This window comes from Cololabis saira, chromosome 2 (assembly GCF_033807715.1).
Source record: "Cololabis saira isolate AMF1-May2022 chromosome 2, fColSai1.1, whole genome shotgun sequence".
NCBI classification, from domain to species: Eukaryota; Metazoa; Chordata; class Actinopteri; order Beloniformes; family Belonidae; genus Cololabis; species Cololabis saira.
The window spans coordinates 28200736-28228602 of NC_084588.1; the positions used below are offsets into that span (position 1 = coordinate 28200736).

General features: G+C 40.2%; 1 protein-coding gene across 3 annotated transcripts in view; it reads right to left on the bottom strand.

The window, feature by feature from the left end:
* fam189a1 (family with sequence similarity 189 member A1) overlaps positions 1–27867 on the bottom strand; it is a 118510-nt gene that overhangs the window by 69763 nt on the left and 20880 nt on the right. For 2 of the 3 annotated variants that reach the window (XM_061742373.1, XM_061742364.1), the window contains exon 2: positions 311–367. In XM_061742373.1, coding sequence (XP_061598357.1) covers positions 311–367 — 57 coding nt within the window. Of the gene's footprint in view, positions 1–310; positions 368–27867 lie in introns of those variants that run through there. The other variant, XM_061742381.1, reaches the window with a different exon arrangement.

Below are 27867 nucleotides of genomic sequence, written 5' to 3' on the forward strand. Positions count from 1 at the left end.
GAGATGGAGAGACTGCAAGACATATGACTGGTTTTTATTGGTGACTTGAAATAACGGACTGGTTCTACATGTTGTGATATAGTGGACATAAACTATCACTTAATCTCATTACTCTGACTTTAGATGCTGTTACTTCTTACACTTGGTGTTCATTAAAACTGATTTTAGATGTGATGTGTCGTGCATACTCTGCTACAAGAAAGAACACCATGTCCCCATCATCCCAATACAAGACTCCCTCTCACATGTTATTTCTTTGTTCAGAGTTGCGAGATTAGCAGCAGAGTGTGGGCGTTCAGAGTGCACTCACCACAAGAGAGAGGGGCCTCTTCCATGACACCACTCCGATGAGACCAGAGAGCAGAACCTGCGAGAGAGGACACCCAAAACACAGGCTGTAAATGGATGATGTTGAAAGGTGAGTGAAACTACACATATTCAATTAACATATCATTGGTCCTGGGGAGATGCTCTTCATCCAGTCTTGGTCTTATTTTCTTAGGTTTGATAATCACTCCTGCTGGTCAAAATGAATTCCTGCAATGATTAAGAACCTAAGATCTGGCTGAGAAGTTTGTGTGCATCATATCTGACAATTTAAAATAAATGTTAGCAGAAGTCACAATTATGAATCATCTTCTTCTATCTACATGATCAGCTGAGTAATCCACAAAACAGGTGGGAGTGGTTTTGTTCCTATTTGCCATTAGATTTGACACCCATGATATAGTGTAAATGTATTTTTCTTTCTTTCTTTTTCTTGCATGTTTTTGAATGCACACACATATAATTATCTTCCCTTTTGCAGAGAGAGGAAAAGGACCTATGGCATCAGGTAACTAATAATAGAAGGTGAGCATGAGTGTGATGCGTCATAAAAATTGTAATGTGCTCAGCTTATGTGTGACCAACTCCATACATAATCCCATACAGGAAATTGCAAACTGCTGCCAGTTATTGAAATGGCCTGCAAAGGCTGCCACAGTGTCTTTGGGATATCTTGGCTTTAAAGAATTTGAGACGTGATGAGGTGCAAATTACGGTGGTGGATTAAAGATTACTGCCTGCATGAGCCTTATTGAGGCCAGTGAACAAGAAGACTCCATAGTTCTGTCCTCTCATGACAGTTCTGTCCTCTCATGACAGGACAGAACTGGGGAGGTGCGTTTATGTACAGAACATCGCAACAACACAATTCGGTCACAGAGTTGGGGAAGTCGCCTGAACCCCCTCACATCATCTGATGGCAAGGCTGTTGAAAGTGCAGATATATTACAAAACCGCTTCATTTGGTACAAATGTAATCCTATCGAATAGGCAGTCATGTGGAAAGGAAAATACACCCCTGGTTGCACATATCAGAGAAGATTATTTACAAATGGAAAAGATTCAAGACAGTTGCTAATCTTCCACGAGGGGACTCCCTGGAAGTTCACTCCAAGGTCAGGCTGTGCAGGGAAATTGCAGACGGACCTTCTCAGACTCTACAGACCTCGGTTAGCATGTTGTATGTTTAAGTTCATGACAATACCCGTAAAAACATAACTGAACATGCGCAGCTTGTTTGGAAGGGCTACCAGAGAAAGGAGCATGGCTGAACAGCTTAGGTTTGCAAAGCTGCAGCTGAACAAACCAGACCTCTTTGGACTAGTAGAGATGCTTCACCATGTTTCCGCTGATATGCTTGAGTTTGGCCAAACACCTGAGATCAACTCATGATCTGGGCTTGTTTTACAGCCAGGGGGCTGAGCACCTTGCACTCTGAGTCACCCATGACCATCTCTGTAATTTTAAAGTCTTCCAGTCCGCTGCGAGGTCATGTACCTCTCACTACAGCTAAAACTTGGCTGACACAGGGTCATGCAACAGAGCAAAGAAAACCAACAAATCTGCAATGGGATGCCTGTAAAAACATAAAGGGATGCGAAGTGTTGCCATGGCAGAGTTAAATTCAGACCTCGACCTCATGGAAATTAAATTTGGAACTGAAATTTGAAATGAAAGTCAGTGAATTAATGTGACCACAGCAGCTCAGACCGGTGTTATGCAGAAAGTGTTGAATAATGTAAATGTTACCAGATTCTAGATAATTACAGTGCCTTGCCTCCTTGAACTTTGTGACCTTTTGCCACATTTCAGGCTTCAAACATAAAGATATAAAAACTGTTATTTTTTTGTGAAGAATCAACAACAATTCTCTTAAACTTGTCTTCACTTTTATTTCACATTTATTTAAATAAATAAATGCTTCAAATCTAACAGTTCCAGTGACTGTAAAAAAAAAACCCATGTCTGTTACTGATATGCCTGTTTGATTTCAATCAATGTCTTTCACATTTCAGTCCAGTTAAAAGCCACAGTTTTTACATAACTGATTACATTTTGTAAGAGTGAGAGTTTGGAAAAACCACCACTGGTTTTCTGTGTACACCTGAGTGGGGACATGAGATTGTGTTTTTCAAGTGTGTGCTACCGGAGGTGTGAATTTGCGTATCATGAAAATGTGCGTGAACAAAGGGTAGCCAGAGCCTCGGGCTTTCATTTTCCATGGTCTCCCTCTGCCTTTCACGCTTCTTCGCCCAACATGCTCGCCCCATTTCAACAAATCATGCTCTCCCCTTCCCTATTCTCCACTCTTGGAGTTCACCTTCTCCCTTTAAAATTTGCCATCTTTCCATTTTTAATTTCTCTCTGCATCACAGTCCATATGTGTATTTCCTGCTCACTATCACAGGACAAATTCTAAAACACCCTTAGAACAGTCATATTTCATTATGGCATCACACCAGCTGCGAAATACTAAATGCAAAATAATGAATATACTGGACTTCTGTTACTAATATTAAACTAATTGTTTTGAAAACTCCAGAAACTGAAGATTAGAATGTCATTTTGCTAATTTAGTTAAAAAATCTTCTCATTTTAGTTTGGAGGCTTTTCTGGAGTATTGTTTTGTTGCTGACGTCTTTTTAAGTTGTTTCTGCATGAACTTTCCACGTATTTACAGTTGAGGTCAAGCCTGCAGCGACGCTTAGATGTCTGTAAATCCGAGCATCCACTGGGAACAATTACCTTGTTACTGTCTGGCATTGCAAACGTTCAAAGACAATCTGCAGCTGTTCTAGAAACCGAGCCTGACTACTGTCTAGTTAGCTTTATAGACTCTGTTTTTCATCTCTCACAATTTACTTAAAATAATGAATTTCAGTGGCAACTCAGCAAAAGAGCTGAATTTTCTTTTTTGTATCATCTCTTTCTCTCAAATATCTGTGAAGAAAGACGACTGACAGTATTCCTTTTGCTAATGTATGCTACATTTAGGATATTGAAATCAAAATTCAGAAAGCAGTATGGAGATGGCAAGCTGTGGAGTTAATTAAAACATTCAAAGAACGCCCACAACAAAGAAATGTGGCTGTGGTTTTGAAATTCCACATTCAATAGACAGTGTCTCTGTATTCTCTATCTCTCTCTCTGCACTAACGGTGTATCTGCTTTGTCTGCTCTGGACGCTGGAGGCAAAAACTGCATCAGGAGACCGAGGCTTGTGCTATTGCAGGTATTCGCCCTCTCTTTACTGGTGCCAGGTACTGCGACAAGGAGTCCAGAGATGTTGTGTCACTCTCACAAACCTCGCTTGCTCTCTGATTGGCCACGCTCCTGGCAGCAAAGGGTGATGGCTCTGCAAAATGCACAATTAAGGTCGAACTGAGCTCCGGTTATAATGCACTTTCTGCACACTTCTTCAGTTCTCAGAGATTTCCATATGCCTTACCCTCGCCATCTTGCATTAATCAAGACATAATGGAAACAAATGTCATATTTGTGAGCTGGAATAACAATGGAGGGATTCTTTTATTTGTAATTGTTGCAAGAAACCAGACTATTTACACACATGTATGAAAATAATTGTTAAAATGCAACTGCATGTCTCTTTGTCCAAATCAAGCACAGGGCATGAATCTGTTTTATGTGATAATATTATATCCTGAGCAATATTGGCACAAATATCACAGCTGAGGGTCTGTGTCAGGTTATTTTTGTCTCACATTATGATTCCTATTGCACAGATGTGGCAGTATGAAGCTCTATTGTGCTATAATGTAAGAGGGCAGAAGAAGGTTTGAAAACACTAGTCACAATTTTCGATCACTCACATCACATTATTGCAGATATCAAGGTTGCAATCACTCGTGCAGACAAAACACAATCACAGATGGCTGCAATGGAAATATAGAGCAGCTCTTTCTGTCTTTGTTTTATGATGTCCTTCCCAGCCCTCCTCTGGAACTAATGCATACCTGCACGCCCATGTGTGCATGTGTGAAGGACTGTGCGTGTTTGTCTTTGGAGCTGGGAAATTATCTGAGAGCAGGAGCCGTGGGATAGTACCGCTGACTGTCACTGGAGACACATCCTGACTGATCCCAGAAGAGGATTAACACTCAGTAATTAGCAGCATCACTAACATATTTCCTTTCACTAAGTCAAAAGTGACATAAAAATTGAAATTCTTTTTATATATGATTGATGTGCAGTAAGCTCAATTAAAAAGACAAAAACTAAAAAAAAAACCTCAGGCAGCAGGCAACCCAAACGGGAGCATCAAGGAAACTAAACGATTACATTGGAGGCCTTTAGACACACTTTTTTGTTTTGTTTTTTTTAGGATGCACTGACCATGATAATTAATTGCTCTGAGACAACTGTCAGTGTAATTGCCCAGAGACATTCACAGCATACAAGTTTAAAAGATGCTTGAAACTCTTAATATGGGATTAAATTTGTACCCTGTAAACAAAATTAGAAGAGATGAGATGCTCTTAAGTAGAATTAGTAAACTTCCATTTTAGATGAGTTGGAAATTTACTAAACACATGAAAGAGGTGTGTGTGTGTGTGTGTTTATGGAGGGGTACACACATTTTATGTGGCATTTTATATCTGACTTATGGCGTGTTTTGCGTTCTGTAATGTCATCCATATTGTGCCTCATTTTCTTGTTGTCTTCACTCTGTTCTCCTCTTCCAGCAGCTCCAGCTCCTCCTGCTGCATCGCTCCTGATTGCCTGGCTGGGTTCTCCTGTGCCTGATTATCCACAACTGTGACTGATTACCCTCCTCAGCATTTAAACTCCACTCTCTCAGCTCCCAGCGTTAGCTGTCTTAGCGGTGCTCGTGGCCCAGAAGTTATTTGCTGCGCCATTTCCCTACATATCAATCCCTTCAATCAATGGATTGACTATGTTTGGACTGATCAACCTACTTCTATAACAAAACACTTTACTCTACCTGCTCGGCAATAGGGGTGGGTATTGGGAAGGACCTCACGATACGATACACATCACGATACTTGAGCCACGACACGATACAAATTGCAATATCACGATTATGCGATATATCCCGATATATCGCGATATTCTACATAGTTCACTGAAAAATTTAAAAATGCATTGCACATCTTAAAATCCAAGTTGTATATATGTACATCAGATGATAGTGATAATGCATTGGACAGACTGAGTCAAAACAATGTAATTCAAACTTTCCATTTTAATTATGCAACATATTTGCATGAAAAAACACACTGAAACACAATGAAAAGTGCAGTGTGTGCATTATTCTTAGATACAAAATACTCCAAATAAAATGCAGTGTCTCACCCACACTGAAATTGAAATCACAAAAATACAGTACAGCTACTTACCCCTGACTTAAAATGACAAAAATAAAATGCAGTGTCTCACCCACACTGAAATAACAAAATAAAGTGCAGCTAGGGGTGGGCAAAAATATTGATACGACAATATATCGCGATACATACATTGAATATCGATATCGTATCAGGAGACTATGTATCGCGATATATTGCCGTATCAATATATTTGCCCACCCCTACTCGGCAATGCTATTTGTTTCCTCTGAGTCTTTTCATGAACAGATTTTGTTCATCTACAAAGGAAATTTAAGATTTGAACAACTGGATCCAGTAGACTATTATTTTTGGACTCTTGGCACAGGCAAAACATTTTTGAGACAACTCAATCACTGATACATGGTAAAAATGAGGCATTTGTTCAGGAACAAGAATGAGTCTTAGTTTAGAGTGAGATCACGTTTAAAGACACCTTTCTATGAGAAGAGTCAATCAGCAGGGCAGGATGTTCACATAGTGGATTAAATAACACACAGCCTGTGGGAAACAAGCTTGACAGATAAGGTGAAAGAGGAAGCAGGAATGACTAAATCGAATTTTCAGAAGTCTAACTTTTTCTAAGATTTTCCATGTTTGTTACTCATGCAGTTCCACAAGAACACACACACATCACTGACAAGGCCAAAGTGACATAAAAGTGAGCTTTTTGATTGTCATGTGACGAGATCAGAGGAAACCATGCTGTAAAAGTCATGAAAGGCTGCAGTGCTCTGATAGTCCAGCAATGTATTCACACATTCAGTGTGTGTCGTCTAGCCAGAGTGGCTGGAAGAGATGCCATTTGAGGACGACAACGAGAAAAGCATATAAAAATATAACAGCGAACAAATCCTTTCTAGATATAAAAGTCTTGCAGTCAGAGGTATAGCCCAAACTGCTTCAAGACAGAAAAAATAAATGTGAGCCAGATAAATCCTCAGATGGGAGAAGCCCAGCGAGCTATTTGTGTGTAGCTGCTGGAGCAAATACCAGCCATGCACAAAACTACACGCTTGAGTACAATGAAAAAAGTTGTTTTACTATTCAAGTAAATATTTGTTATGGATGCTAAATCTAGGTTACGCTATATAATTTGACATGGCATTCACATTATTTTCGTCCCAGATTGTGATCCGTCAGATAAGTTACGCATGTTTTACTTTAGCGCGCGGTTGTTGAGTGAAATCTTAAAATAGAGCTGTTTCCCAGATACCGCTCCCTGAATCTGTTGGGAACGACTGACTGGGAGAGGAGCTGTGGGACCGGTTCAGGACACAGTGGCAGACATGCATCTCCCAGCTGTTCTGGTGGCCCCCCCGTCCCAGGATAAGCTCTTGCAAAGAGAGACGTCTGGCTGTTTCTGCTTTACTGTTTTTAACCAACCATGGAAAAAGAGAGTTGGTTGAATTTTCTTTAAAAAATGTTTCCTTTTTTAAGACAAGTTGATATTTCTTTGGTTTGCTTCTCTGTTTCTACCTCTTATGTCTCCATAGTTCACATTTATAAGGGTACAGTTTGCCTTCTGGCAGTGAATTACTGAGCCTTATCGCTGTTGGCCTGCCCAGACTTCTGTCATAATTGCCAATTTGGCACAATTAATGTTTGAGGTCATGTTTTGGGCAGCATTGTGGTGATTAACAGTACAAATTCACAGCTAGAAAGTATCAGCTGGTGCATTTTCTGTGTGCCGTTTGTCTGTTCTCCCCATTTTTGTGCACTACTGCTTGTCCTCACAGTCCAGAAATGTGCATGTTAGGTTGACTGGTGATTCTGAATCGTCCGAAGGAGTGCATGTGAAAACAAGCATTGTTGTCCATCTGTGATGGTCTGGCGACATGCCCACGGTGTGCGACACTGGGGACACGCCCTGACCCCAAAAGCAATACGGAAATAATGTCTATATAACTACATATGAGTATAGAGTCTCAGTACATTTCATGAAACTGCATAAAAGTTTCACCAAGATGAAAAAGTGTTGTGAACGGTGGATGGTGTGACAATGTGTGTAAAATGTCTCCAAATGAGTCTTTTGTGACCAGAAATCGCATTCCCTCTATATGCAAATAAACATGCACCATAATGTTCACTTGCAAACACTAAATACTGTATGTCCTGTTTAAAAGCCACAGGCATCAGTTGGAATACCGAGGCATATCTCGGGAGATATAGTTTATTAGGTGGTCTCTGAATCCATCACAGCAAGCTTTTGTGTTCAGATATGTGTTCAGACGTTGCATTAGTGTTTGTCACTTGTGATTGGATTGATCTGAAAAGGGTCTTTTTTATCCAGAAGTTTGTTCAGTGCAGCCCACAACCATTTGACATGTTAGTTTTAAACACTACATTTTATTTTTCAACTTTTCATTTTCACTTTCTGTAAATTATGAATAAGGGGTTTTTTTTCTTCTTTAAATAAATTCATAACATCCATCTTGTAAACCAACAGCTCTGCCTGCAAAACATGCAAATGTGGTTCAGGCATGAAATCAACTTTCAAATGAAATAAGTCACTCTGAAACATGTGCTGTGGGGTGTCACAGTAGGTATGCACACGTTTTATCCATTTATGTCTGTTTTTATGAATCAAGCTTTTAAAAAAAGGGTGGGAACATACATTGTTTTAAATCCTGTCTTATGGAACGAATATCTGTGCGACGTTTTTGACCTTTGTCTCTTTATTCAGTAACATTAGTGATGGTATACAGCAGGGGTCATGTGCGGGACCACTTCTATTCTCTATTTACCAGCTTAAACTGACAACATTGCTGGATATAATGTGACTGCAGTGTACTGAATTATCTTCAGATGTGATTAACAGAATGTTAGAAATAAGACATCCAAGAAATTTCCTTTCTGAACATATCGCAATCTGAGGAGGAATTCTGGCTCCAGTAATCTAAGCTGTTAAATTCATTTTTGTACCAGTTTGAACATATTAAACTTCCTCATATTGGTGTCTTGTTTGATAGTAAGCTTTCAGAAACATATCAGATGTCAGACTCTTCACTATGATGACCAGGTCTGAACACATCGCTGCAGCTTTCAAGTGGCATCCTGTTCACTTCAGACTCCATCTTGTTTTTATTCCTCTTTTCTACTACAAGACGCTATCATTACTCAGTATCCTCGTACAACACTGCTCATACTTTGAGATTCTTAAACAAGCTCTTCTATCAGTTCCAGACTTTCTGCTGAAGACTAAGAGACTGAGCTTTGGAGATAACGGCCCTAAGGCTCTGATTATACCCCGCTGGAGGAAATGCGGTGGGCTGCGTCAGCGACTTCTTTTACATCTAAGCGTAAGGCATACTGAATAATTCTTACTGCCTTTCCTCACTTATCTAATTCTGGATGTCACTCTGGTCATGGGTTTTGCCATTGCATTATCATCTATATCATTGATATTTTGATTCTTTTTTTCTGATATAATTGGTTTATGTGTAGTGCTATCAAACGCTATCAATAAATGCTCTATTAACATAAATTAAAGAAATTGTATATTTTGATTGTACTGTTGCAAAGAAGAAATCAATGTTTTTTTATTCTTTTCTGCAAACTATCAGTTTACTATGTCACAAAAATAAATCAGATATCATAGAAATGTCCAGACAGAGACAGATCAATAGCATGCCTTTGTAGCAGAAGGCCGAGGAACTGAACTGAACTGAACTGAACTGGCCTGCCAACAACTATAAACATTTTGAGAATCGTGAATAGAAAAACAAGACAACCATGACTTGGGATTATTGAGTGGCTTCCATCCTGTACCAGAACAGATTGGGACCACATTCCCAAACTCTGCTCAGTCCACAGACATATGGAGCGCTTGTGAGAAGAGATGCTAAACGTTGCACCAAACCGAACCATTCAAACACTTGTCTTGTTTTCCATATTCTATTATTAATTAATAAATGGCTTTATGAGATTTACAAATCACCACATTCTGTTCATTTGTTACACAACACTCAAATCATGTTGGTTTTATTTGTAAATCCTGACATTTCAAATCTTTACAGTGTGGGTTAGAATACACAACCCTACTGCACTGCAATGCTGTGAAAAGTAAGTGATGTAAAGGTAAATTTTACTTCAGCTGCTCTTTGTGCTGTAGTTTTGTTTGGTGTTTTTTCCACCTTCAAATCACATTTCTTCTTCTTTTCTTATATTGTCAAACGTGAGAACAAACACTGTATATAAATACACTTTGAAACCCATTGTTTACCATCAAAACTCCCCATCTTACATTAGCAAGACAACTGTGAAGGTGTTGATGACTCCACACTCTAGACAGGAATGGAGAGACACAAAACCGCCATGGACTAAATCACAGTCTTGATTCACTCTCATTCATTTATGCATAGCACCAATCAGGGAAACCATTACTGCGAGTGAGAGTTTCGAAAGCAGTCCGTTTCTCAAACATTGTCACTGCCAAGATGGATGGAGCTGTTGCGGTTGCCATGGTAACGACACACTGGCCGTTTGCCAGGGTCCATAATGATTTCCCATCAGTTGCTGCACTAAGAGGAGCAGGGACCCTTGCTGGTTCAGACAGGCTCATGTTAGATTATACCAGAATCCATGACACACTCGTCACAGATGCAGCCACAGATGGCCCCAACGCCGCCGAAACCGCCTAGAACGCATGGTGAGATCCTTTCACACACTTCTGAACTCCACAAGTTCCTATGTCCCTTCAGTTCACTTTACGTTGGCCAATAGGAGAAGGTTTCTCAATAGTAACAACCATCTCTGAGCATTTCTTTTTCATTTATTTAATATTTTTTTGTTCTCCATCCTCTTCCAAAACCTTAACACAGAGCTTTACAATGATTATGCTTTGTGTGATGTGTCTATAAGTTAATACCGGTATACTGAAGGTAGTATACTTTTATGTTTGAAATCTTTTTTTTAATCTCCTTCTGTATCCCCTGGTAAATACTGTATCTCTTCATGCTTATGGAGGAAGCATCTGTGCACTCCTTTGCACAGCTCCACAGAATCAAAAATGGCATCTAAAAAGTATTTTTTTGGTTGAGTACTACAATTATGGTCTTCTCAAATAATAATCTTACCACTTTTTAATTAATTAAGTGTATGTTACATGTTACAAAGTGGTTCACAGGAGGGGAAAAAAATGAAAGTGGAAAACTATCACTGGGGAGAGCTTTCCTTTTTTCTTTTGTGCTCTTGTAAGCATTTGTAAATGTACATGTCTCAAATGAAAGACAAATGAAGGTGAGCTGTAGCACCAGGGGAGCTGAACTCCAATCGTTTTGTGTGATAATTTAAGCCTTAACCTTCAGACAACCTTTTTGCTGGTCATCAAAAAGCAGCACACAGTGTGTCTGGAAGGGTGCACCCCTGCTGCAGGTATGTCTTTGAGCCACGCAGAGCATGTAAAGCACTCTAAAGGCATCACCAGGCGTTTGATGCCAGTTGTGTCTGTTTCCCCACACGTCGTCTTCCACCGCAGCCGGAGCCCCACACTGACAAAGCCGACAGACATGTACACTTGGGCTCCCCGTGTTCCCGCTGTTTCAACAACAGCCCTCCTCCAGACACCCCCCTCCCCTTTTTCTTCCTTCTTCCCCGGCATCCCTTTTCCTATGGTGTTGCCTCCTCTCTCCCACCCAGCACCTGCTCCTCCTTCCTAACCCCTCCCCCCACCCGGTATATATCATCACTTCGCTTCAGAGCTCAGCAGCACCCCCAGCACGGTTACCATAGAAACAGTGGAACAACAGCAGGTTGGTCATTGGCGCTGTCTGAGGGCGTGGCATCTCAGCCCCCCCTCAGCGAGGTTATGTAGCGCTTCTGCTCAATCCATGAATCAGGAACATCCTTTTTTCAATGTGAGTCACTCATTACAACTAGACCAAAAACACACCAGAGAGTTGAGATGTGCTGTATGAACCAGCACCTGCATGCGTCGCCACGGTAACCAGACACAGGACCATAGTATGAAATATATATACTTACTGCACACGTTTTATTTTAACAGTAGTTCATTAAACAACTTTTTTTTTTCGATTACTATGCACATTTTTTTTTTTAAAGCATGGTTAATGCCTGTGCAAAAACAATGAGGAATCAGGTGTGAAAGTAGCCACTGAGGGCAGAAACATTTACTGTCTTACGTTTCACTCTGTAGTAGGGCTGTTCGATTAATCGATTTTAAATCGTAATCGCGATTATGTAATTAGAACGATGTTAAAACGTGAAACTCGTAAAATCGATTTTTCACTTTTTTTTTTTTTTATTTATTTATTTTTTTTTTATTGGAAATATAACTTACTGTATGTTTGCAAGTGCTGATTTGCTGATTTTTTTTTCAGAGATAAAACTTTATATTTTATTATATTTTTTAAAACTTTTTTTCAACTTATTTTACAGAGTTTTGCACTTTATTCATTCATTTTGGGGCAAATGTTCAATAAAAAAACAGCATATTTGAAATAATTTCTTTGCCTTTTGTCAATTCACAAAATAATCGTAATCGTAATCGAAAATCGGATTTTGAGAGAAAAAAATCGAGATTTTATTTTTGGGCAAAATCGAACAGCCCTACTCTGTAGTTGCATATTCATTACAAAACCAAAGAGGGATCGCTTCAGAAATTATTGTCATGGGTCATCATGCTAACTTGAAGCACTCAAACAGTGGAGACCCAACATTTAGACGGACCGCTGTCATTTTGGAGCAGATTTTTAATTATGATGCCAGTTTCATCCGACCATCTGCTTAATATTTTGTTAAAACTGCTTAAACATTTCCAAAGGGTGTCAGAGCAAAAGCAGCAAGTGGAGTCAGGTTTTGAGACAAACAATCAAAAAGGCATCCAGCTTTAAAGCATCAGTTCAAATGTTGTGTATACACTAAAACTTTTACTCCATTCGTAAAAATATATTTGCTTATAATACAAATATTTTGACAAAATGTATGGAATATTAGGCCTTTTAGACTCCTTACTCCTTTTAGAAGGGCTGTTTTTGTCGTGTATCCATCGACTAGGGATGGGCAGTATGGACTAAAAAATGTATCACGATAATTTCTGGCATTTATCCTGATAACGATAAAAATGACGATAAAAAAAATACCAATTCAACTCCATCTTTTTAACTATAAATCTATCTCGCTCTCAGATCCGCCATGTTTATTACACAAAAACCTCATCAACGGGAATTTATCCTTTCTTTCTTTCTTTCTTTCTTTCTTTCTTTCTTTCTTTCTTTCTTTCTTTCTTTCTTTCTTTCTTTCTTTCTTTCTTTCTTTCTTTCTTTCTTTCTTTCTTTCTTTCTTTCTTTCTTTCTTTCTTTCTTTCTTTCTTTCTTTCTTTCTTTCTTTCTGGCTAATTTCCTTCCTTCCTTCCTTCTTTTCTCCCTACCTTCCTTCTTTCCTTGTTTTCTCCCTTCCTTCTCCCCTTTCCTTCCTTCCTTCCTTCCTTCCTTCCTTCCTTCCTTCCTTCCTTCCTTCCTTCCTTCCTTCCTTCCTTCCTTCCTTCCTTCCTTCCTTCCTTCCTTCCTTCCTTCCTTCCTTCCTTCCTTCCTTCCTTCCTTCCTTCCTTCCTTCCTTCCTTCCTTCCTTCCTTCCTTCCTTCCTTCCTTCCTTCATGTACGTTGTGCGTGGATTTAACGCAGAACCATAAATCAGCTTTACACAAAAACATCATCAACAGGAATTTATCATTTTTACCGTGAGATGACAAATTCTTACCGTGGGGAATTTTTTTGACGGTATATCATGAACGGTAAAATATCACCCATTCCTAGCATCGACTACACAGTGTCTTCAATCTTATTGCAGTGGTTGAGAGCCTTCGAGGGCTCTGATTAACGAAAGGATCAGAAGACAATTAGATGTCACAAAACAGCATAAGAGAACCCATCAACGTCATGAGACTCTTTTTACAGGGGCACATGCCCCAGTATTAATCAGTCAAGCCCCAGTAGGATCTCACAAAGGAGTTTTAACAAGCTGGCAGCGTGGGATCATTTAAAAGTTACAGAGAATGGATAGTTTTTTTTTTCCTTTCTCCTACTTGACAATGTCAAGCGATGCAGTTGAACTGCAGATGGAGTGAGCACTGAGCTGACTAGGATGGCGGAGCAGTATTCAAGTCACCACTCACTAAAGCAGCGCGTGTTGCTGTCCAATGAAGCTGTGCGCGGTGCGCCACTTCAAACGAGACTCAGACACTTCAGATCCAGTTTGGGAGGGAATGTCTTTGATTGCAGCGATGTGACATGACACCATGACTAAAGTAAGCAGCTAAACTCAGACATGATGGTGACAGATGGCTAATGTTACACACACACACACACACACACACACACACACACACACACACACACACACACACACACACACACACACACACACACACACACACACACACACACACACACACACACACACACACACACACATAAATATTTCAATATTTTAGTTTTTATCTTTAGCAGTCACTGTATCACATGGCTTAACAAAGTAAGTTCACAAAACTTGATATCCAGGTGTAAATTATCCTTAGCACGTACAATGAACCAAACACATCTATCATTTAAGTCTACAAAGGTCTTGATCATCTGGGATCCAAAGCACAAAGTGTCACTTTTCTTTCCAAACAGATATTTTCTATTTCTTTATTTTTTCCTGAACACATTGCATCTTTCCAGTAAGACGGTCCGGTCCTGACTCCTCTGAGCTTGGAGACACTGACACCACCTCTGGACAAGGTTAAACACAATAAATCCTTCTTTGCACAATACAAAACTTTTTAAGTGAATTTAACTCAGTCTTACATTATTCTTTTCTGATTTTGGACTATTAAGCCAAAACACCTTTTGCATAGCGCTGTTTACTTCCAGACTCAAGTGAATGTAATGTTTTCTTTCTGACACAGGATTCTGAGGTGCACAAAGGTGTTGAGGTGAGAATGAAGCGAGTGGAGAGATGAAAAACTCTCTGCTGCTTCTGTGCATCACGAGCATCAGCCCAACGCAGCAGATCTATTTGATTGATTGAGTGAGCGAGCTGAGACAAATAGAGAGTGAAGCGCAGAGACGCTGCTCTGTGACTATCTGGCCTCTCATCCTAAATGAGATCACCATCAGACGCCGCATCTTGAACATGGACTCCCTGAGTGAACAAGCAATCACATTTAGCTGCACGTGGACGGGCTATTTTCATTATAAACCCATTTCTTTCATCCTGCAGCAAATTAATATGAAGCATTAGGAAAAAAAAGAATAAGAAACAATGTTTCCTTTTTAATACATTTATTTGCTCTGTTGGGATTCTGTCTACAACACTTTCTCCTCAAATTCAATTCAATTTTATTTATATAGCATCTATTACAACACAAGTTGTCTCTGGGCGCATGTAGTTAAATGCTAAATGGCGGACAGATGATCATATTCATATTTCCTTTATTTTCTCAACAGCTTATGAGCTTATAGGACTTTTACTATTCGCTGGTCACAGTTCCTGTTTTTTCACATGGACAAGCCCCTACACAAAAGATCTCACAATTTCTAACACCGCTATTACTCATATGGAGACAAATACACACATTTTATTTGGTGAGACTGGGCTCCATATATGAGGGGAAAAAAGTTAATGTTCCAAACATACCAAGTAACTTGGTATGTTTGGAACATAAACTTTTTTTTCCCTGCATCAATAAATATTAAACTTGTTCAATATTTCAGATGTAAATTGTAAATGTTTTCCACCTTTGATAAAAGTACAAAACTCTTTGACTTTTTGTCTAGAAAGCAGCAGAAAAGACTTTAATTCAAGTCAAAATATCAGCTCCACTTTCATTTGAAGGAATATTTGCATATTTTTTATGAAGTTTCAGGATCTTCTGCTGTGGCAAGAGCGCAGTGTCACACATTAGCAACGGTGAAAGAAAAAAGTAGATTGACCGATGAAAAGACCAAACGAAATAAATCTTAGACAGTGTTGTAAAAGTGACTTAAATGTCACCGCCTACATCGGGGGGGCCAAAGTTTTTATATGGCCTTTCTAGGGTGAACGGACAGCAGAGGGCTTAAGTCACCTGTCAAATCTGACAGGTGGGTCACGCCTCCTTTTAACATCAGCTGATAAATGGTGGGTCACACACAATATCTTGTGACTCTGATGAAGGCGAAAGGAATCGCTGAAACATGTCAGGTATTTGAAAAACCTAAATATTCTTGTCCGACAAAAAGAATCAGTTGTAAAATTGTAAAACCATGGACAAAATTAACTTTGTTAAAGTGAGTAAAATTAGTCATGGAAGTCATACGTTTGTTTAATTTCGGTGTGTCTCAGCTCTCTTACTGAGAAGATATTTTATCTCCGACTGCTTTATTGAGACACACTTCAAATTCATTTTTTAATAATTTCATCTGCTCTCTCTCGCACACAAGAAAATCTGATCTGGATGACCTGGACTTCACCTGCAACCAACGTGGGAACGTCTGATCAATAAAAAACATTCTGCAAGCTTGCCATTTTAATTCTTAGTTATGTACATCAGTATGCAAGTCTGAAAAAAATCAGACCTTGAAAATGTCACAATTATCTATATTATTATTTAATTCTATTATTATTTAAAGAGGGAAATTCACAAGAATACTGACTCAGCTACACAGTACATGGGGAGATAATTTCAGGGAAAATCTATATCAAAAATATAATAATAAAAAAAAAAAAGGATTGCAAGAACGGATTTTTACCTGGACTGAATTTCAATCAAAACATGTTGTACTGTACTGATTGTACTGCACAAGGACATTGTTCAAGGTAGGGATGAAAATGAGAGAAAATATGAAAATTGCACTGTTTGTAGTCCAAAACGTACTACAATTGCATTTTAAAAACTGAATCAAGATTTTTGCAACATTTATTTCATCTCAACTTGTCAGATGTTCTATTTTTTTTATACACTTTTTGTACCCATACAAAGTTAAAATTACCCGGGGTTGTCCGGGACCATAACCACATTGTCACGTAAGTGAAATGAGATTTTCCAGTCTTGTCAGACACTGGAAAATCTGTTTCGAATAGTAATTTATTGTGACGTAGCTCCATTCGCCCCATTTGGCTGGAAGAAAGTTTGCACCCCTTGCTACCCAATAGTGGATCCAGAGTTGATTTAATGTGGAACTTTTCCTTTTTAACGTGTTTTCCATCCACTGCAGTCTCTTTCTCCCCAAATGAGTTAATCTCACACACCTAACTTGGACTCTAAGTATTTGTGTGAGAAGCCTCCTCGCTTCACAGCTAACAAACTCTACAATTCATCAGAAAAATTAGGAAAAACATCAAATACTCATTCACAGCAAAATGACTGTGAAACACGTTCAAGCTAAGAAGCAATTAATGTAAAGAAAGGCCTCTGCAAACGATTATGGGCACACGCTGCCTTGTAATTCCTCCACCGCACACACACACAGATATGACAGATATCCATGAAACACAAAGATGAACAGTCGATGATTCGTCTCTTGCTCATTGAGCCAGGTTCTGTGATTGTCCCCAGCCACAGTTTGAAAGAAATTAATTTGGATGACACTTAAAGGATGGCTTGCGGGATGCAGATATTTCTGTTTCCGAGCACAATATTCCCACTACAGAGTAAACGGATCTAAATGGTGACGACTGCAGTGAAGTGAGGCAGCTGGCATCCGTTGGTTTGTAAGGCTATAATTAAAATTACAGGATTTACTGCGACTGTACTTTAATCAGCTTACCAGGCCTTTTTATGAGCACATGTGTGTCATATTGTTATGAGAAAAGCCACTGTAAATACTACTTAAATCAAGAAGAAAATCACTATGTGTCATCACGTGCTTTAACAATAGTTTGTAATTCTCATTATAGTTTGAGGTTGCTATTTTTTTTTTCTTTTTCCCTTGTGGTTGTTTTGAACAAACAACTCACCAGCCAGCTACTGGGTAATATTCTCACTTACATATCAGTTGGGCGCTGTAGCCTGCAGGGAAAGCAGTTCATATGAAATGACCTTATGCCGGGCTTGAAGAGAATGGAAGAGACAGGCAGCAGCGCCCGCCTCATCTGCTCGTAGTGACTCCACGCTCCGAGGAGGAAACCGGGGAGTTGAAACCCTGCTGTCTTTTTAGGCATCAAACACTCATCTCTTGGGTTTCAAAAAAACTAAACAAAAAACTGTAATGCTCCACTTTTGGGTCCCAGCTGGGGTCAGGTCAGATCCATGATATTTACAGCATCAAAACAACCCCATAAACCTCTCAAGATAGTCTATGCATTATAATCAACCTTTTTACTGTTCATTGAACCATCGATTGACCGATACAACCAGCGGCCCGTGTCTCTATACAAGTACCATTGTCATAATTTGCTTTTTCTGTAGTTTTTTCACGTATCCTTTACTTAAAAACTTTAGCTGTTTCACTGTTGAGTTAATGGGTTATGTTTTGTTTCTTTCTTTTTAAGTCTGTTCAATGTTCAGTTACTTCCCTCCCTGTCTGCCTCTGTTGTCCTCTCTGATTATTGGCACCTGCGTCTCCTTGTCTTCCCCGATTCTCTGGCCTGTTCCTCTGTCTGTTTATCGCCCTGCCTTTCTGTCCTTCCCAGTTACTCTGCTGTCATTCTGTTGGTTGAGCTTCCCCTCGTGTTTCCTTTTGTTGCTTGTTCACACTACTAATGCACTATGAGCACTAGGGCTGGGCGATATATCGAGATTTTAATATATATCGATATATTTTCAAATGCGATATGGTACAAGACAATATCGTTTATATCGATTATCTAAAAAAATAAATAAAAAAAAATTTTTTTTTTATGATTTTGATATAGCTTATTTTGTGACAAATTGACTTGAATGTTTTATTTGAGATTAGCACATATTTTTGTTATTTGCACAACTGTCAACCTCAGTTAAGTCTGCCTGTTACTGTCTACATTGTATTAATTGCACAGTGTATTTTAATTTAATTGTTATGCAGGAAAGGGATATTTTTTTTATTTTATTCAAGAAGCATTTTTATTCTATATATGCAGGCAGTTTATTTTTATTTCATTTGTTTTATACATTTTGATATTGTGCAGACCTCTGTTAATAAAGGAACCTGTGTGACATTTGGCACGAGGCTTTGTAAAAACTGACTGTTTTTTTAAGGGTTTGCCTCAGAAAAAAATGAAGCTAACAGAGATGCTATGCTATAATGCTTTGGGGGAAACCCCAATTATGGCACAGAAAAAATATCGATATATATCGAGTATCGCCATTCAGCTAGAAAATATCGAGATATGACTTTTGGTCCATATCGCCCAGCCCTAGTGAGCACTATGAGGTATTTAACGCATACAAACAGCACAGCATCACGTCCACTTATTAAAAAATGAACAGAACTATGTGCAAGTCTGACTTAATGCCAATAAAATAATACATTACTGTTAAACTCTAAAATAAGATGCAAGTAGCAGCCATGTTATGCTCTCAAGTCAGGATAAGTGAAGTTTCTCCAACTTGCCAAGTCAGAATTCCGACTTCAGCGGTCATTCCAGTTTAAACTTCCAACGTGGAAATCAGGAATTACAACTTCCACGTATAACTGGAACTGTGGTTTACTTTTTACTGTGTTGACTGTAGCAGGAAGCTGTTTGCACGTTTTCATACAATCTGGTATAAACCGCACATTTATTTCTAATGTTTCATAGAACATGTACCGCTGAATATAAAGAGACTGTACTTTTTAAAGAAACTGTTGTCTTTTAATGTTAATGGAAAAATGGTCCACATGTTTTATTGTGCTTGTATTGAAAGTGTTTTAACTTTCTGCATCATCTGCTGGTTTGGGAATGCCTCTGAGGCACAAAAGAGGTCTGTTCGGAGGACAGTAACAACAGCCATTAAACTGTTAGGAACCACCTACCCAGCCTTGAGAGCATACAGAGACGGGTAACATACAAGGCAAAGGCCACTGAGGCTGATGAAGGCACCCACTTACCTCCAGTTTTAAACTGTTGCCATCATCTCAGCGTTATTGCCCTCCCTTGTTCGCCAAAAACAGGTCAAACAAGTCCTTTATACCCCAAGCCATTAAACTTTTAAATATTGCAAGAAAATAGCACCCCAGCTGTACCATGTATAAGTGGATGCACCGTGTCTGTGTTACTGTTCTGTGTCCCTATTTTTATGCTATGTTTGTCAAATTGCTATGTGTGTCTTTTGCTGCACAACAAGGGACAATAAACACATACTGTATCTACCGGTATCTATCTATCTGATTTCAAACACACCGTGATCAAACACACCAGTTATTCTCAACTATCATAATGTCTTTAAGTGTTTACAGCTACGACTTATTCAACAGTCAACTTTTCTCATGTGGAGACTTTTTTTTTCAAAGAGAAATAAAGGAACAGTTGTAACTTTTAGCTCAGAGTTGCTCTTAGTAGATGTGGAGGTTTTGTCACTTCCTCTTTTCTGACACTGGTTTGGTTTTGGGAAATGGGAAAATCTGAAACATAAATTGTGATGATGTTCAGGCTTTAGGCGTTAATATGAAACAGATGTCATCCAACTGAACCCAAAACCACACGCTCCCTTTTAATGTGGTAGTTTGATTGAACCCTTTTGTAGATTTCAGGAAAAAGAAAAGAAACAAATCAGAATAAATTCAAGTTGTTTTAACAGTAATGAAAGGGTAAACGTCTTCTAAGGGGCAGTGCAAACAGAGGGAAACCTACATGGGAGCAGAGTTTTAGCAGATAACTCTAACTGGGGGGGTCGTTGGATGTTTCCCTGGCTCTCTCATTACAAGAACAGCATTTCGCAAACCCTAATGAGGACACTTAGCTCTGTGAGACCGCAGTAATATAAAGCAAATACATCCTTTCATCAATGAAAGCACAAAAAAATGAATGATGCTGACACCACATTCGTCAGGATTAACAACATGGCCAAGAGCAATTTCCACAAACCGACAATAATTACAGCTCATCTGTGATTATGCAATTTTACACACCTCTTAAGAGTGCAGCTGAGACCAGATGAGCTCTCATGAGTGCTGCGTTCTCTGACTTCTTTTGAAATCACCACCTATTAATTATTTCTATATTGAACCAAAGAGGATGTAAAATGTAGGTGAATACTATGTTTTTGTAAGATTGTGCATAAATCGAATCAAAGAGCATTATTTCCAGTGTCCTCTGAGAATCAAGTTGTACTTGGAGATTGAGACAGACACTAAACCTCTCATGACTTGTGGTTTGAGCATTTGTTCCCCTTTGATATTTCATTTCCTAATGCAAACATGGCAGACTTTCACGATGTGCGCCTCTTGAAGCTCCTTAAGAGAGCAGACCTTAAGAAGGGAAGACAAGTCCACGTGGAGAGAAGTGATGCTGTGAGAGGTCACGTTTGACACCCGCTGCTTTTCGTTTACATTCATCTGACTGAAGCCGAGTTTGAAGAAAAAGCGGTCTTGTTGCTCGCTGGAGAGCAAATCAGAGATGTTTTTACTCAAGAGAAATGTGAGTAAAGACACTGCTGTGGACTTTCTGTTTTAAGCACAGATGACATCGGTTGATTTTGGAAAGAAAAACAACAACGGTACTTATTGAGTATCAGGACAAAGAAACAGAATATGAATACATGCCCAACGGTAATGTGTAGCAGAGTAATTACTGAGTTGGCGATGATACGGAAAAAAGCAAAAGCACTCTTTTTTTTTAATTTGATTTGATTTTTTTCTTTCATTTACACATCTTTGAACTTCAGCCCTTAAGTGTGTTACAAAGGAATTGGCATGGGGGCAAATGTTCTGCGTTGTGGTTCCGCAATTAAAACGTGCTTGAAATCAATTTAAAATGAATATTTTGCCGAAAATGTTCATTCCGACATTCTGGTATTCATAAAATTTAACAAATGCTGCTCTTTAATGTCAGAACATATGTTGTATTAGATCATGCCTGAGTTTCACTCCTATGCTCAGTTTTTAGCCTACTTCCCCCGCCCAGCAGCGCTCTAAATGTGTTTTATTGTTTAATTAAACACTTAGTTTACCCAGTTTGGGTCCTCATCCTGCTTCAAACACAGTTGTTATGCTTTCATACAGTCTGCGGTGAGATCATGTTGTTTAGTTGAGCAGCAGCACAAAAACCCTCTGTCCACTCCTAAATAATATATGATCACCAGCTTTAACAGAGCCAAAGAACAAGGTCATTCTCTCATGCTTACACATCTACACGGCCAACCGTGACCCGAGGAAAGTGGAGCCATTGGTCTGCATGACGGTGGCATCGCCATCACTGGAATCACTGCAGATCCACCAAGTCGCTCATGTGTGACTACTGCTCATCAGGGTCAACCGTCGCTTCATATACCTGAGAAAGAGTTCAGCCAGCTCAGTCTCAGAAAGACAACAAACCTGTAAATGGCAGAAGAGCAGGAAACTAACTTGACATCTGAGCATTCACCGCTTATTTTGTCTGTTTTGGTTTTACTGGCTTTTTTTTTAAGCAACCTCAGTGATTTAATTCCTCTGAAATGATCTCTCCATGTAATGTATACCGAACTGAGTCATTATCTTCTTGTAACTTTCTTTTCAAAGAAAAAATAATGAAATAAAAAACATTGTGACATTTTCAGGGTCTGATCTTTTCAAACCTGAATGTTGATGTGCATAAATGAGGATTAAAATGGCAAGTTCAAAACTGTATGCAAAATGTTTTTCTTTTCATGGATCAGAGGTGAACTGAGGAGAAGAGCATCTTTAGACTCGGTGCTCTGTTTAAGATCAGAACCGCTACTACGTTTTGCATGCTGTTATATCATCAGCTCTCTTTCATTTTAAAAATGTTATCTTGTAGTGCCAGCTTTCTATAAATTCAGCACACAGCCTAAGAAAGGCTTCAGCTGGCCCCTGACCCTGAATAGGATTGAAGCGGACAAAAAAAAAGGAAATGAATAGAAGAGTAGATAATGACTCTGACTCATCAATGATTTTCACAGGCTCCTCCAAGGACACTTCCTCGGTTTTAATTTTCGTTAAAATATGGCAGTGAAAGGGGTTGTTGGAAGATAATCTTTCAGAGAGAACTATTCAAATGAAAACAATAATGATAATTAAAGCTGCAAGCAGCGATGAACGGGCCCTCGCACTCACGTCCACCGCCCCCCATAAGCATATCAGAAATGACACCACCCACGACTCTCTATGTCAAACCATTAAAAAGTTATAGCAGAAAAAAGGGACAACCAATCAGAAGAAGGGGCGGGGCTAATTAAGGCCAACGAAGCTTAAGGACTCATTACAGAGTCCCATGACACCACCCACGACTCTCTATGTGAAACCATTCAAAAGTTATGGCAGAGAAAAATATTCTAGGGGGCACTGTTGAGCCGTTAGGCCACGCCCATTAATGCAAACCATGAAATATCAAATGTATCGCCAGGCCTGGCTTGCATGCAACATTTGGTGACTTTTGGAGAACTATCAAATATGGACCAATCAGATGAAGGGGGGGCGCGCCTTTTGGCGTCTAGCGTCGCCACGGTAACACTTTTGAAAGAGAAAAGTAATGTGCGTCGTCACAGTACAGAGACGAACATTTTGATGTAAAAAAAACACAAAAAATGGTAGGCTTGAACTCTCGACCTCTGGCACCAAAGACTGCAATAATCTGGCTGAGCTAAGTCTCAGCTATTCCTTTCATTTGACCTACTGGCTTAGGACAGACCAACATAGCGATAAAATGTCTGGAACTTTTTTTTCCTAATTTTTTAAATATTTGTAAGTTATAAATATTAGTAAAACCCTACTATTTTAATTATTACTTTTTCTGTAACCATTCTGCCAAGGTTGTAACCGGGCTGAGCCGGGAATATTTGTGAGGTCACCACATTACAGGGAGCTGATTGGTAAGGGGGCGGGCCCGTCATCACCCTACTCGCCACTGATTGGTCGGGGGCGGGGCCGTCATCACCCTACTCGCCACTGATTGGTCAGGGGGCGGGGCCGTCATCACCCTACTCGCCACTGATTGCTCGGGGGGCGGGGCCGTCATAACCCTATTCGCCACTGATTGGTCGGGGGGCGGGGCCGTCATCACCCTACTCGCCACTGATTGGTCAGGGGGCGGGGCCGTCATCACCCTACTCGCCACTGATTGGTCGGGGGCGGGGCCGTCATCACCCTACTCGCCACTGATTGGTCAGGGGGCGGGGCCGTCATCACCCTACTCGCCACTGATTGCTCGGGGGGCGGGGCCGTCATAACCCTACTCGCCACTGATTGGTCGGGGGGCGGGGCCGTCATCACCCTACTCGCCACTGATTGGTCAGGGGGCGGGGCCGTCATCACCCTACTCGCCACTGATTGGTCGGGGGGCGGGGCCGTCATCACCCTACTCGCCACTGATTGGTCGGGGGGCGGGGCCGTTATCACCCTACTTGCCACTGATTGGTCAGGGGGCGGGGCCGGCAGACGTTTGAATCAGGAAGCGGGAGTCAGCGCGAGAGCGACTGGCGGCTCGCGGCGATTTTATTATAAAAAAAGGACAACCAATCAGAAGAAGGGGCGGGGCTAATTCAGGCCAATGAAGGTCAAGGACTCCATAAAGAATCTGATGACACCACCCACGACTCTCTATGTCAAACCATTCAAAAGTTATAGCAGAAAATCGGGACAACCAATCAGAAGAAGGGGCGGGGCTAATTAAGGCCAACGAAGCTCAAGGACTCCATACAGAGTCCCATGACACCACCCACAACTTCCTATGTCAAACCATTCAAAAGTTATGGCAGAGAAAAGTTTTCTAGGGGGCGCTGTTGAGCCGTTAGGCCACGCCCATTAATGCAAACCATGAAATATCAAATTTATTGCCAAGTCTGTCTTGCATGCCAAATTTGGTGACTTTTGGAGAACTATCAAATATGGACCAATCAGATTTCAAAATGGCCGACTTCCTGTTCGGTTTCGGCCATGGCTCCAAGAGACTTTTCTTTAAGTTGCGCCATGATACAGGTGTGTAGCGATTTTCGTGCATGTACATCAAACCGTATTGTGGGGCTTGAGGCACAAAGTTTTCCGGGGGGCGCTGTTGAGCCATTTTGCCACGCCCATTAATGCAAACCATCAAATATCAAATTTATCACCAGGCCTGGCTTGCGTGCCAAATTTGGTGCCTTTTGGGGAACTATCAAATATGGACCAATCAGATGAAGGGGGGGTGCGCTTGTTGGCGTCTAGCGTCGCCACGGTAACACTTTTGAAAGAGAAAAGTAATGCGTGTAGTCGCAGGATGGAGACGCACATTTTGATGTATAACACACCTAGGTGCACGTTACGGTTCGGGCCGTATTAATTCTCGAAGGAATGGCATAAATTGCTCCAAAATTACGCGATTAATTCAGAATGTTCAAAATGGCCGACTTCCTGTTCGGTTTCGGCCACGGCGCCAAGAGACTTTTCTCTAAGTTGTGTACTGATACAGGTGTGTAGCGATTTTCGTTCATGTACGTCAAAGCGTATTATGGGGCTTGAGGCGTAAAGTTTTTTCTGTCTGAACCAATCAGATGAAGGGTGGGCACGCTTTTTGGTGTCTAGCGTCGCCACGGTAACGCTTTTGAAAGAGAAAAGTAATGCGTGGTGTCGGAGGACGGAGACGCACATTTTGATGTATAACACACTTGGGGGCACATTACGGTTCGGGCCGTATTAACTGCCGAAGGAAGGCATAAATTTCGCCAAAATGACACGATTAATTCAAAATGGCCGACTTCCTGTTCGGTTTCTCGACATGACGCCCAGAGACTTTTCTTTAAGTTGCGCCATGATACAGGTCTGTACCGATTTTCGTGCATGTACGACAAACCGCATTGTGGGGCTTGAGGCACAAAGTTTTCAAGGGGGCGCTGTTGAGCCATTTTGCCACGCCCATTAATGCAAACCATTAAATATCAAATTTTTTGCCAGGCCTGACTTGCATGCAAAATTTGGTGACTTTTTGGGCACGTTTAGGGGGGCAAAAAGGCTTTCCTTTTGTCAGAACAATAAGAAGAAGAAGAAGAAGAATAATTCCTGCAATTACAATAGGGCCTTCGCACTGCAAGTGCTCGGGCCCTAATAAAGGAGACCTCCAGGAGGATGTATCACCCTCTGGAGGTGTGCCTGAAGGTTGTACTGTGAGGCAACACTTACTCTAATGTAATACTCATGTTATCAAGCAAAAGTATCCATCAATAAAAGATAAGCACACCGTCTGATTAAATGCCTTCTAAAACCACTTTAAGCAGCAATAACCTGAAGTATTTGTCTTCTGTACGACGGCCAGACACACCGCTGTGGAGGAGCAGCACCAGTCCACTGAGGTTTGTGGGCATTAGTATTAGCACAGCTCTCTGTTTTGTATTCATATATTCAAAATATTTACACCTACATTTGCAGTAATTTCCAGGTTATTACAACTACTCTTGACAGAAAATTGTTATTCTGATTCCCCATGTCTCTATTCTAGGTTTTCATTTGGCAGATACAATATTTCTATTATTTTATATATTTTTTTATTTTTTTTAAGCCAGAGCTGCTTCACTTGAAGTCAACGTTTTGTTCTACTGGCTCCTTGCAGTTGTATATTGTTTGCCCTCTTTTTCTTTTCTTTTTTCCTTTTTTTTTAATTTCATGGCTATGTAATTAATTTTCAAGGGCATTTCTGGCCCAATTAATTTCTGTCCAAGCACAATGTTGTCTGCAAAATACCTGAATAAAGCATTACTGGGCGCATAAGTTAAATGTCAGCTGGATTGCCCACCGGCTCTGTGTTCGGTATTTTAGTGTCTTTATCTCTGAAAACACCTTCCCCCTACTGAATAAAAGCTTTGGGTCACAGCTGCACCAACAATAAAACAAATCCCACCTACTGGAGCTCCCACTGCATTACCCTCCAAATTCTAGGAAAGAAAAAGAAAGAAAGAAACATCTTTTTTCTCAACTATGAATCCCATATTGCTAGGTGTCATCCCTGCAACAAATGAATGCAGAAATGAGCCCCCACGCTATTTTTCTGTCAGAAACTAGTCATTTGCATATGACAGTAATTCATTGATGATCAAGCATCCCCTGGCTAGAGCAACCCCGATTAGAAAACAAAGGCTCTATCAGGCTAAAACACAAACTTTTAATCATTTTTCTTCTTTTCCCACATGGCCTTAAAGAGGGTTATCCTGTAAACCTATCCAGGGACTTTAATTCAAACAGTCCAGCAGAAGCTCACAGAGAGAAGTGTGCACTGCGCAATGGACCAGCATGAAACCTAACACCCCCTCAATTTATCAAAGTGGTCCCACAAATCAATGTGGATTACTTTGGTGGAAAGCGTTGCTGATGTGGCAGTGCATTTCCATTACTACATAACAATATTGGTCTTTAGAGGGGCTGCGGTAATTTTGTCTATTGATCAAATCAAAGGCCAAGATCACATCACCGCATCTTAGTTTAAGCAATAACTCAAAATACACAGGAAAGGCCAAACCATCTTTTCCTTGTGCATAAAAGCATATGAACAACACACACACATACATTTGTACATAAACACACCCACAAAAAGAAAGAAACCCAGGACCGGCTGGATGGCACACGCAGACTGATCACATCGCTGTAGAGGTCAAAAGGGATTCAGGCAGCATATTTCCAAATATTCAAGAGATTATCCCTGTAATCCAAATGGTGAACACGTCCACTACAGCAGGGAGTGTCACCTTATCTCATGTCAAACCAGCTGCCTCTCTGCAGCGATGAGTACATGAAACTTTACAGCTTAATGGCGAATCCTTACGCTGCAAAAATTCTGCTCTAAGAAAGTGAAAATGACTTCTTTCAAGAAAACTGGAAGACTATTTTGATATTTTTAAGAATTCTAGTAAAAAAGTTTCTTTACCCTTTTTTGACTAAATTTAGGACTATTATTAGGCTTATTTCTTAGAGGGGTCCGTTTTTTGCAGTGTAAGCCAATCAGATACAGTATAGACCAAAGGTTTGGACACACTTCTCCGTTTGTTTGAATGAGAAGGTGTGTCCAAATCATACCTGTCAAGTTTCCCGTTATGGCCGGGAAACTACCGTATTTCAGTCCTCTTTCCCGCCTTCCTCCTGTATTAGTATTTTCCCGTAAATTTCCCGTTTTATAATAT